Source organism: Limulus polyphemus, unplaced genomic scaffold (assembly GCF_000517525.1).
Source record: "Limulus polyphemus unplaced genomic scaffold, Limulus_polyphemus-2.1.2 Scaffold1008, whole genome shotgun sequence".
Lineage (NCBI taxonomy): Eukaryota > Metazoa > Arthropoda > Merostomata > Xiphosura > Limulidae > Limulus > Limulus polyphemus.
In genome coordinates this window covers 252,085-265,974 of record NW_013666618.1, presented here as the reverse complement: position 1 = coordinate 265,974, position 13,890 = coordinate 252,085, and the positions used below count along the sequence as shown (strand labels likewise).

The 13,890-nt window shown below is 31.9% G+C and overlaps 1 protein-coding gene across 1 annotated transcript in view; it reads left to right on the top strand.

Annotated features, from left to right (window-relative positions):
• Positions 1-3,578: 3,578 nt before the first annotated feature.
• LOC106461671 overlaps positions 3,579-13,890 on the top strand; it is a 50,557-nt gene continuing 40,245 nt past the window's right edge. Inside the window, exon 1 of the mRNA XM_022388690.1 lies at positions 3,579-4,052. Coding sequence (XP_022244398.1) covers positions 4,041-4,052 — 12 coding nt within the window. The 5' untranslated portion in view covers positions 3,579-4,040. The remainder of the gene's footprint in view (positions 4,053-13,890) is intronic.

Here is a 13,890-nt window from a genome sequence, read left to right as displayed (position 1 = left end):
GGAAAGAATTTATACCGGAAATTAACAAACAAGCAGATACGTAACAGAACCATTCTATGAGCCGCTCAACCACAGCTAAAAATCATAATTCTAGTGTAAATGATGTTATTATTACTCCTTGAAGTTAGTTTTCTTACAGAAATTTGATGTTCCTTTAAAAAGCTTAAGTACAGGTAACAAGAACTACCAGCCAATAATAAATAAACAATAAATATTACAGTTGGAACCTCATTGTATTCAGAACTTGGTTATAAATACAACCGTCCTATGTCTATTAAAACAAGAAAAGCAAGAATTAGCATATAGCAATATATATAATTATTCACTCACAATTGAGTTCAATTAATCCTATTTTTGTCTATTAATATTCCACTACACTGTGTGGCTGTTCTATTACGTAGGGATGATGCAAATGTCATCATTACTATCTTGTTTGCATTGTTTTTGAAGGATTGATATTAGTCAACCCTTCATTTACTTCCTTTTTTTTTGAAAAGCATTTTCTTTATTTGTTGATATTAATAAGCTTACCTTGCTGACCGAATCCTCTGTTTTAGGAAATATACTATACCTTTCAGGAAATATTTGTCTCCATCTTTTGCAGTCTGCTGATAAGTTAATTTTATTTTAGAGTATAGAAGCACCACCTAGACCAATGTCTTGGACGACTTTGAACTTGAAAGGTCGAGATCATTTCATATTTAGATTTCACATAGTATAAAACTCACAATTTGATTACAATGTTCTAATTTTGGGCTGAAATTACAATGGCGTGTTTCCTCTTGTCCATGAGAATGAATAAGATTAAATCCAATTGCTTTATCTTACAGATGACTTAAACATAAGATCAAATGTTTAAACGCACGAGAAGAGATACTGGAAAATGAATACTCAAGAGCAGATAAGTTTAGCAAAACTTACATATATATGTGTTGTCTTTCACATACAAAACCTACACATATATATGAATGTTGTCTTTCACATTCAAAACTTACATATATATATATATGTTGTCTTTCACATACAAACTTACATATACATATGGATGTTGTCTTTCACATACAAAACTTACATATATATATGCATGTTGTCTTTCACATACAAAACTTACATATATATGTGTTGTCTTTCACATACAAAACTTACACATATATATAGGTATGTTGTACTTCACATACAAAACTTACATATATATATGTATGTTGTCTTTCACATACAAACTTACATATATATACGTATGTTGTCTTTCACATACAAACTTGCATATATATATATATATGTGTGTATGTTGTATTTCACATACAAAACATGGTAATATTTATACAGTTGCTGGAGTTGAGATTGTATAGTAGAAGCCTTAATCTTACTACCGTAGAGAGAAAATATGTAACTGGTGGGCAATAACATTATAATGAAAATAGAATGTTGCAGAAGTATAAATATTTTATCTGTTAAATAACAGTTTATTTCCTTATGGAAGTGAAAAACTAGCTTCAACTTTTAACGAAATCTTCACTAAAAAGGAGAGGAGCTACTTTTAAACTTTGCATATTAGAACTTAATCATCATTTCGGGCATATTTTTTCGGTTTGAATGTTAAGTAATACTAACGAACCTATGCCTTAGAAAACCTATAATTAACAGAATTGAAAAAGCATATTAATGGTTCATTAATTTTCTATACATTATTATGCTATAGATAACATTTTAAAAATGAAATAGAAATATTTTACTTTACAAACGCACGCTCTGATTCCACTGTTAAAACCTGCAATCAAATCGCCTATATTGCGTTTCAGCAAACTTGTTTTTCTTAGAGATCGGTGGTGAATGGCGACCCCGCCGGCTTTTGTAATGTTCCTTTTGTATCACACATAACTTTCTTTCACCTATCTTGCATCAGGCACGTTTCTAATCTTTTCTGCAATACTTTTTGTCTATATAATACGTTACATATGTTCCACTTGAGGCACTGCTAAAAAATATAAATAATAGTCAAATCCACTGTACAAAATTATAGCAACTACCACACGTATTCATCAGATGACATAAAGGTAAACTGAAGAATGATTTTTTATTGGATTTAGCGTAAAAAAGCACGTAAAATGTCTGCGTTTGTCGTCCATAATTTTCAAACGATAAAGGGAAAGCAACTAATGAACCCTTGAGTTACTCATGATAGTAGGATTGGACCGTCACTCTTACGATGTACTCAGGACTCCAAAGTGTGGAATGCCATTTTTAGGGGGGGGGGGATCAGTAACGAGACTCAAACCACGGAATCTCAACTCCACCGTTCGTTCACGTTAACCACTTGATCCCTGAAAGAGAGATTGACCTTGTTTTGAAACATTAGGTTTGTTTTTGCCAAAATTCCAAGCATCCTTTAATTATTTTGTTTAGTACACGTTCTAACATACAATGAATTTTTTTATCTCATTAAGTTACACACACTGACTTCTTGTCTACATAATGCTTTACACAGACCAAGCTGCTCCTACGCATAATTTTTACAATTACAGTTCTTATCTGCGTACCGCACATACACTACATATTTATCTTCATGCGTTATACACACCCCACTTCTCATCTTCATAACTCTTACAGAACACATTTCTTATTTGCATGATACATAATTTCAGATTTCCACATGTGATACACATGTCAGTTTTTATCTCCATAAATCTTACAGAACACATTTCTTATTTGCATGATACATAATTTCTGATTTCCTCATGTGATACACATGTCAGTTTTTATCTCCATCAATCTTACAGAACACATTTCTTATTTGCATGATACATAATTTCAGATTTCCTCATGTGTAACACATGTCAGTTTTTATCTCCATCAATCTTACAGAACACATTTCTTATTTGCATGATACATAATTTCTGATTTCCTCATGTGATACACATGTCAGTTTTTATCTCCATAAATCTTACAGAACACATTTCTTATTTGCATGATACATAATTTCTGATTTCCTCATGTGATAACACATGTCAGTTTTTATCTCCATCAATCTTACAGAACACATTTCTTATTTGCATGATACATAATTTCTGATTTCCTCATATGTAACACATGTCAGTTTTTATCTCCATAAATCTTACAGAACACATTTCTTATTTGCATGATACATAATTTCTGATTTCCTCATGTGATACACATGTCAGTTTTTATCTCCATAAATCTTACAGACCACATTTCTTCATCCTATACAATATTAGTCAGAGGTTGGAGATGTTAGGTTAAGACGATTTTGGAGGAACAGCTCGTCAATGCAGTCTATGTCTCCACATCTGGTCGTGTTCTATACGACGACCGTGCATTTTGATAATAGCCCTGCAGCGTAGCTACATTGTAAATAGCTCCATCGTGAGGTTTTATGTTCAGAAAACACCTCTCCTAGCTTTCTATAATCAGTCTCGTGTATAAGGACGACGATTTCCCAGCGCTCATTTCAGCAGTTCATATTTCCTAAAAGCGATCGATTATCGGTGGTATCAGGATACCTACATAGCAGTTATTTTTAGTTATAATTGTATTTTCGATTTTGATTTTTAAATAGCAAATTAAAATTATGTTACATTAGACGTGCTACAAATAGTTACCAAAGTTTGTAAGTTATAAAAATATAATTCATTTTGATTTGCAGTACAAATATACTAAGATAATTAAGATTATTTCCTTGTGGTGATAGCCAAGAAGGATATATTCGCCAGTTCTATCCTGGTGCTTTCCCTCTTTTTCTTTCACTGATTCAGATATGTATTTTTCATTTTCTTTTTTTATGTCTATTGATGTCTTCATATTTTGTTGGTGAATTATCAAAATCGTTTCACGACACGTTGTTGAATGTCACCAACGGTGAGCTTGGAGTTAAGCTTCTGGAAAAGCTGATGGCCTTGACGGTATGGTAATACAATTAAATAGAGCAGGCCGAAAAGTGGGCAAGAGACCATCTCTGACTAAACATCTCGTGGTTCTATCCGACTGTGCAGATCGCTTGTTGACTTCAGCCGCACGAGACCGGCATGGTTCCTGTGGTAAGCATAGAACCCACGTGCACACGCGCGTGGTTTTATTTATTAACCTTGTAGAGATATAAGAAAATGAATTAAACTGAATAAGACATAAATCTTATAGCACTACATAAAAACCTAGTTTTTATGTAGTGCTATAACTTTGTACTGCACTTCTGATTTTACGGATTTTCCTGTTAAAACATGTTACAGTTAATTCTGCATCATTGATTTGTATATTCTATGTTTGTATTTGGTATTCGTCACCCAAAAATTGTATTCAAATCAATTTTGTGTTTTATACATTCCTATTTTTACTAAAACTACGAATGCGAGCTTCTGAAGCATATATTGATGTATACAATGTATATATCAAAACTGATAACGAAACAAACTATCCGTATTGTTCAGTATTAGTGTAGTAATAGTGTTAGATATTTTGTATTGAACATTTCATCTTGTATATTTTCTTCTACATCTTGTTTTCTTCTTTTCATGTTGTTAAACACTTTATCATGCGTATATAGATATTTAATTTAATTAACGTTTCTCGTATATATTGCTAAAGGATAATCTATAATGTACATGTTAACAAGTACATTTTGTCAGATAAACCGAAGAGTCATATTGTAAATAAAAAATAACGAATCATTGATCATATGTTACATTATTGTATATAGGAAAGAATAAGTCATTGTTGTTGATAGAAAATAAGTAATTGATTATATTTGCCATTAGTTTTAGGCCTATTATAATTTTAACACTGCATTTCTTGCCTAGTCCCTTAGGGATTTTCAAGAATTAGAAGAGTGTATCATGAACCACGATATTCAAATATTTTAAAAGAGCATACGGGCAAAAACCATTTTAAAAAGCAGACTTGTTCTTGAAACAACGCTCAAGACCTTCTATCTCAATAGCTAAGGCTGCTAAAATATTGATAATAGCAAAAAAGATGACTTTCCGATTGTTAGACAGAATTCATCCATTTTCTCTTCATATTATTATTGTTCCACAAGCCTTCGGAAAAAACTGCTTTTAATCTGTTATTAAAACTTGGGAAAAACCTACTAAAAAACTCCTGTACAGGTTATAGGACTATTTTTATGTTGACTCTTGAAAGAGAAGGAGAGATATTATGAGTTTTTTCATCGCTACTGGCCAAGTTTCTCATCAAAGCCATTCAAGCACCGAAGCCTACAGCAAGAACGGTTAGGTATACTGCGCCAAAATCTATGCACAGCTACTAAACAAACTCCTGTGAAGGTCGTAGGGCTATTTTTAAGTTTATTCTTGAAAGTCGAGATTTCCACCTTCTAAAATTTTCTAAGTTCTTCTTCGCTACCAACATAAGCTCTTCGAAGTCATTCAAGCATCGCAGAAATGTAGAAGTCATTTAAGCTCTGTTATACTAGTCAGAAATGCTTCATTTTATTAGAGTATACAATGTGTATATTTATAACAGTGTCTCCAGCCTCGGTAATATTGATTATAGTTTTACAAACCACTACAGTAAAAACGGCTACGAATATTTTACTGAAACCTGGACATTAGTGAAGAATGCAGTATTGAGTATGTCATAGGGGTAGTTTTAAAATTAATTCAAGCGCCTTCGTTTTTTCGCCCTGAAGAATTTCTCTAAGTCCTTCCCTTTCCGCTATTGAAAAGTTCTGGTGTTTTACTGATGCACATTAATTGGAAAATAGTCTGTGCAACTTATCGTGCATTAATTGGAAACTATCACATTGAGGATTCATCATTTCTCGAGTTCGCTGTTGTACTTTGTCTCTACGTGGTTTTCTGTGACTATTTCAGTGAATTTTCTAACAGAAGACGATTACAATAGTAGATTTCTCTCTCTTGTGAGAGGTGATTTATTCTACTGATTTTCGTACTTCACTTCAATTATGAGTGCGTAATTTAATATTATTTTATTATCATTATTCATATTTTTATTTCACAAGGCTACAGCAAAATCAGTAGATATACTATACGAAATGCTGCAAATGTCCATGACCTATTTGAAAAGTTTATTTTTTTTTCATGCAAAGTTGATTTACGTGGCTATAAATACATAATATATGTGATGTTGTTGTAAGCGCTTCCTTTGTACTCGAAGCTTGTTAAATGCGTGTTTACACGAAACCTCAGGTACAAAACCATCTGGCTCCGTAGATAATTGGTGGGTGGGAAAAAAGCCAATGCAGTAGTAAACCATTGAAAAACATGTAATATTCAACTGATTGCATATGCACATATGTAGCTTAAAGTTTATTTTCCATAAATGAACATAAAACGTAAGAAACAAGATAACTAAAAATTTTTAATTTTAAAAAGGGAATAGTATTGTCAAAAAAGTACAGAAACAAATTGAATCAAAATGCAAAGATAATATTTTCAAGCCTACAGCTAGGGACTCTAAAAAAATTAAACAAACTAGGGTGGAAATAGTGTTTACATAATTTTCTGAAACTACAAATCCCTATTTTGACTCTACTAAAATTGATAAGTACTGTAGACATGGTAAAGCTTGAAAACATAATCTTTCCATTTTGATTCAACTTGTTTCTGTACTTTTTATGATTCCTATTCCCCTCTTTAAATTAACAATTTTTAATTATCTTGTAATAATAGTGTTTCAACTACACTATTTTGTTCATATAAATTACCGACAACGCGTTTCATTTAGTCCAGTACTCGTCAGGCCGGCTGAGATATAACAAACACAGTAGTGGTCGGAACACTATTTATATAAGTCATTTGTTTCAACAACAACCGTAATGATGTGAACGCCTTTCTAAGCTGACGAAGCATGGATATGATTAAACACACTTGTTATAAGACATTAGTATTAGGCTTATTTTATTTTAACACTACTTTCTTTATTCACTCTCTTCAAGTTTTCATTTTTCCAAGAAGAAGAAAATCGTATAATAGTATTTCAACAACATTATGTCTGCCATATTCATTGTCGACGATGTGTTGCAATTCTATTCTACAACTTCTTCTTCTTGAAAAAATCCTAAGGGAGTGAATAAAGGATATAGTGCTAAAAATATCATAGGCCAAATACTAATGCCTTATGACAAGTTTAATTAATTATAACCATGCTTCGCTAGCTTAAAAAAGGCGTTCACAGCATAACAAGAATGTAAAATTGTTTTACTGAGAATGTTTTTTTATATTATTAGAAAATAAAAATAATGTTTTACTGTAGTTTTTGATGACACTTTGTAACATTTTTGTAGATTGAAAAGATTATTCATTATTTACACTTTAACGATATTTTTCATTGTTATAACGTAGAAACAATGTGTCTTTAATGGTGATATTTTCTTTACATTGTTATAGACTGAAATGAACGAGTTGTTGTTCTTACTGGTGATGGTTTCTTATTCTTATGAGTGAAAGCAAAAAATAATGTGTCAAATATACTATACCTGTCATATCCAGTACCGATGAGGCCTTTAGTCAATACCAAGGCTCATTAGGGCGGCTGGGATACAATAGTAGCTAGGAAAAAATGTGGCATTCTTCTGACTGCTGACTATAAAACATTGTTTTATATTCGTGAATAGTCTATCTTTGTTTCTATAGTAACGCTTTCTTAGATAGTTGTACGCACAATAAAACGAATTATTATGCTTGCTTTTATTGGTTTCATAGAATATGGTATTTTATTTTTTAATATATATATATTTGCTTTCTGCGTTGAGATAGTTACAGGATTATATATGAATATGAGTGATGATGTATTGATGTTACAACAAGTCAGTTTGATGTTTTTGACAAATACATTTCACTTACTCTTGTATTTTTGATATTAATAGGTGCACCTATTTCCCTTAGTGTAATCTGTAGGTTCTGCGGAATAACAGGAGGTCAGATAGAAAATGCATCACAGAGCAAAGCTGTATTATCTGACTTCGACTGAGTTTGAAGCAAAGAAAGAGACTTGGCACATTGTAAAATACAGTAAAACAATATTTGTGTAACACTCAGAAGAACAATTAAAGTCGAGGCAAATGTGTTTTATGCCGCCTTTATTGGAGAGAACACTCAATAAAATAGATGTAAAAGTGTATTTACATTCTAGGCTAAAAAAATAAAGCATTATATACATGAAACTATAATGCCGTTCTTACCAGGGTGAATGCAATAAACACTTCACTGTTGGTCATTTCCATTGCAAAATAAGAGAGGTCGTTTCTCCAAGGTATCAACTGACCTACCACTGAAAAAGATCACTCTCCACTCCTATAAAATATATCAACTTTGAAGAAATCTTTTTCTACGAGAAAGAATACGTTATACCCTGGATGAATGACCCAGTACAATAGGAAACTATGGTAAAACGAAAAATGAGCTACTTTCTTAACTAATGCGCTATGTTAAAATTACATATACTTACATGTATGAAAACTTTGAAACTTTTCGTATTAAATAAGGATGTAAAACACGTAGTATGCCTGCATGCTACACATTATCTCCTATATTTTAAGTATCCTGTATTACCCATTAGTTTTTAACGTAAAATTTTAAATATTAATAGTTACCAGCAACTTACTATGTGTCAGTAAAACCTGTATGAGAATTATTTTTCTGGTTTCTAGCTGACTTAAAATAAGTTTATGATACGCTTTGCTACTTCTACTCTTTTTTTTTCTGACTAGGTGCTCACGTGAAAGTTTTGGCATGTTTGCTACTGGTAGCTTCTTTTAAAAGGAGCTAGTATATTTTGTAGTTGTGGCTTCACTTGGTCAGTATTTCCTCAAAATATCCATCCCGTAATATAATGGTTAGTTTAGATTTAAATTGACAAGATGTTTAAAATTTTTACTTGGTGAAATTTTCAGGTTTTATTATATGTATGGGCCGGATTCTTTACAGTAGGTGTCTGTGAGTTGTTGGCGATAAATTTCAACAATAAACAAACAGCCCACAGCCTGCTTGTTTTAAAATACAAATGTTCGTTACACTGTTGATTATCACAGTTGTATCCAGAGCTTTAAATAATTGTTTCTTTTTCGTCAAAGTCCACACAGGCTAGTTCAATCACTTTAGGACACAAATGACAAGACAAATTCTTCTTATTTACTCTGTTATTACAGTCTGTGATAATTTCACTTTAAAAATCGCCACTTCTTGCTCTTTATAGCTAAACTCACAATCACGTAGTCTAAATCTATCTATCTAACTACCTTTATCTATTTAACTCGAACTACATTTTGTACAGGTATTTATAGGCTAAACGAGGCCTAGAACGTTCTCCTCGCTACATATGATTCGCACACAGTTACGTAAACAAACCTGAGACAAACTATCGCTTCTAAAGATAACTAAATTTAACATTTGTGCTATACTTAAATAAACTATCTGAATCATAACACTAGTATTAACTCAATAAGTCGTGTATATGTAAGAGATATAGTGTTATTTAGCTCGAAGCAAGAAAATCTAAACTGTAATGCATTTTCACATAATCTAATATGAAATAATATTTCTAAAATGACAAGGTTGTATGGGAGATAAGCTTAAATACATATGCAGTATAACAATTAATTGTATAGGGATCTTTAATTTCAACCAACGTTTCACCTTTGCGACTTCTTCAGGGCTAGTACGTAAAATAATTTTATATACTAGCCCTGAAGAAGCCGCAAAGGTGAAACGTCGGTTGAAATAAAAGTTCTCTTACAATTATGTAGAGTGTAAAGGTAGTTTTTTTCTAACTATTATCATAATGTATAAATCCCTCTAATATGCACTACAAATTATGTATAGAGGTCATATACTAATAAGTTGATGTGAGAATCCCTTTAAAAAGGGCACGCGACTTTTCACACGTCGCAAATGTGCGAACTTCGTTCAAGCTCAACTCAGTACCTGGACGGCATGGTTTATAATGGACAGAGACGTCTGAAACACGACTTGCTCTCTCCTTCCTTATTATACTCACGCCCCTAATACCTGTGCTGAGCGTGAGTGACCACGTGTCAAGCTTCAGAGATATGAGTTATTCTATCTTTTAACTTGTGAGCTACAGAAAAGTCAATCAGTAAAAAGTAATTCACCCCCCACGCACATACAAGTTCAGCGATAAATATGAGAGCTATAACGCTAAAAATCTGGTTTCAATACTCTCGGTGGGCACAATGCAGATGGTAAATTGTGTAGCATTGTGCTTTATAACTCTGGAGAGTAACAGATAAAAGAATGTTCGAATTAGGTAAGAATGATACGTTCTCATTAGTATGGAGTTGTAAATATTCCGATAATTATCAAACATAGAAACAACGTTTAATAATAATAAGTGATGATTATTTATGAATAGAAAAAAGTTTTTATTTGTTGTAAATTTGTCCAGTAAACAATCCTTTTATGTTATAATTCCAATACTTTTTGTCGTTTGTTTGTAATTAATCTTAAAGTTACGCAATAATCTATCTTTGCTGTGCCCACCTTATAAGTTTGCAGAAGTATCGCTGTGCCACTGGAAGGGGTGCTTTAATTGTTGTTTTGAAAACATGCCTTATTAAGTTATATATAAATATTAACTGGTTTAAACTAACACTGACTTTTCTTTAAATAATGACTTTTACGAACAGCTCAAAACATTTACACACGACTTAAAAAAAGTTGTGAAAATGTTCCCTATGAACAAAACAACCCCATTAGTATATAAGATAAATGAATGCTTGGACACTATCAAACGTTTCACAGAAAACAAATAAAAGCTTTTTAGACTCTAACAAAACGTTTTGATAAAAAGTAAAATGTATATCCAGTTCTTATGAGCATCAATAAGCAGTTTGATCTAAAAACAGCTGTTTATTCAACGAGTTTACACTGTTGAGATGCGATTCATATCTTCATCGGTCTTACTGTACTGTCATATCACCCAAATTACAAACGGAAGGATCGTGCTTCGTCAGCTTTGGTGTTACATACAAGAAGACTTATGTCTTAAGAAAAGCTGTTATAAATCACATTTTATCCGAAAAAATGGACATTAAATTCAGTCTGCCCAGTATCAGGCTGCAGCAGCGGCAAATAACAGAAAAGGAGTAGATAGAATACCACTGTATTTATTGTAAAACCTTTTATATTAGCCAGAGAAAAAGTATATGAGTGAAATTATTGTGATTACAACCGTATATATTAACCAGAGAAGAAGTATATGAGTGAAATTATTGTGATTACAACCGTATATATTAGCCAGAGAAGAAGTATATGAGTGAAATTATTGTGATTACAACCGTATATATTAGCCAGAGAAGAAGTATATGAGTGAAATTACTGTGATTACAACTGTATATATTAGCCAGATAAAAAGTATACGAGTTAAAATATTGTGATTACAACCGTATATATTAGCCAGAGAAGAAGTACATGAGTGAAAATATTGTGATTACTGTGATTGAATTTTATAATTCTCATCAAGCAACAATAAATAGACTGGTTATTTTTACTTCTCCTAATACAGGCACTTTAAGTTGTCTGTTACTATCACTATCAATTTTCAATCAGAAACTTTTATTATTATTAGTGAGAACTGACTTTACCTAAAAGTATTTAGCATGTGTTAACCTTCACAAGATTTTCTGCTTGAGAGAGTCTTGTGTTAAATAATTTGATCATGTATTTTCATTAATTAGAGAGACTTTACTGTCCATACTGTCATCAGATTGCGTTAGATACTTGAAGTAAAATATTCAGTTTTAACCAAACAAACCTTTAACGTAAAGGATAGATTTTTATAAACGTATTGTTATAGATTTGATAAAGCATACTTTCACATTATGACACTTTGTGTTTCTCTTAATTATTTTTCATGATAGAATTGATGTAGATATACTTGATACTAATATCATTCAGAATGAAGTAACGAACAAACCATCAAAAGATTGTTTCAGACTTTAGCTGTGCAGATCGATATTATTATTATTCAGAAATATCCCAGAAACCAAGTAACAGAAACAAGCCAGTGAAAGACTTTCACTAACCTTAACCGTGTAGCTTGATAATATTGTTATTCAGTACGAAGTAACAGAAACAAGCCAGTGAATGACTTTCAATAACTTAAACCGTGTAGCTCCATAATAATATTATTAAGACTACCGAAAGTACACCGCTTCGCTCGGGTTATTAGGTTTGTTTGTTTTGTTTTGCTTTTAATTATGCACAAAGTTACACAAGGGCTATCTGTGCTCTGCCCACCACGGGTATCGAAACCCGGTTTCTACCGTTGTAAGTCCGCAGACATACCGCTGTGCCACTGGGGGGCAGGTTATTAGGTTGATATATTTTAGATGACTGGCTTTTCTATATATTAGAAGTTGCTATATCAGGAACCACTTCTTTTCTATGTGGTTCTTCGCTAGCTTGCCTCATTAAAAAGATGAACATGCGCGCATTCACGTGGATAAGATAAGTATGGGTGCAAAATATTAGGTTTCTAGGTTCTTTCCTTTTGGAGCTATAGCGGTCACACTTTTTTTGTGCTAGCTTGCATCATAAAAAGATGCGCATGCGCTCACGCACGTAGATAAGTAATAATACTCAGGTGCACACCCTCAAGTTCCACTTAATATGGATGCAAAATTTCAGGTTACTGGGTTCTTTCCTTTTAGAGATATGGTGATCACACACATACAAACACACCCTTTTAATATTATAGATGAAGCTTCAGAAATAAACCAATGAAATTCTGTTTTAACAACCTTAATTACTCATCTCGATAGAAATGTTATTAAAAATGAAGTATCAGAAAGAAATCAATAAAATGCTGTTTCAAAAACCTTAGCCGATTAGCTTCATAATAATATTATTCAGAATGAAATAGCAGAAAGAAGCCAGTGAAGTCGGTTGCAAAAAAATCTAATTGTGTTAAATGATAATAATATTATTCAGAATGAAATAGCAGAAAGAAGCCAGTGAAGTCGGTTGCAAAAAATCTAATTGTGTTAACTGATAATAATATTATTCAGAATAATTTATCAGAAACAAATCAGTGAAAGACTGATTCATTAACCTTAACTTTAAAGCTTGATAAAAATTTTATTCAAAATAAAGAATCTGATAGAAACCAAGAAAAAGCTGTTTCGAAAACCTTAATCTTACAGATTGTTAATAATATCACTCAGAGTGAAACATAAGAAAGAAGCCAGTTACAATCTGTTTGAACAGTCTTAATCGTGCAAATTGAAAATAGTATTATTCAGAATGAAGTACCAACAGCATTAATCATGTAAACTGATAACAATATTATTCACATTTAGGCATCAGATACAATTCATGATAAGACTGCCTGAACAATTTTAACTTTGTAATATGACTGGTAACATCATTATTCAGAATGAATTATCGGAAACAAACCAATGAAAGACTATTTCAACAACCTTAACCGTGCAGCCATATAATAATAATATTATTCAGATGAAGTATCTCAAACAAACCAATTAAAGATTGTTTTAGGAACCTCAACAGTGCAGTCTGATAATAATATAACTCACAATAATCAGAAATAAACCACTGAAAGAGTGTTTCAACAACCTTAACTCTGCAACTTAATAACAATGTTTATCATAATGAACTATAAGAAAGACACCAGTAACAGACCATTCCAACAACCTTATTTGTGAATTTTGATAATAATATTATTCTGAATAAAGCATCAGAAAAAAGTGAAATACTGTTTTAATAACCTTAACCGTATAACAAAGTTTAAAACAAACTAAACGATGTGAAGTATAGAATACTGAAGGATTAAAATAAACATATGCTGAAATACTGCAATTGACATCACAGGTACCCATAACAAATGACCAAAAAGGATATATATATATATATATATATATAT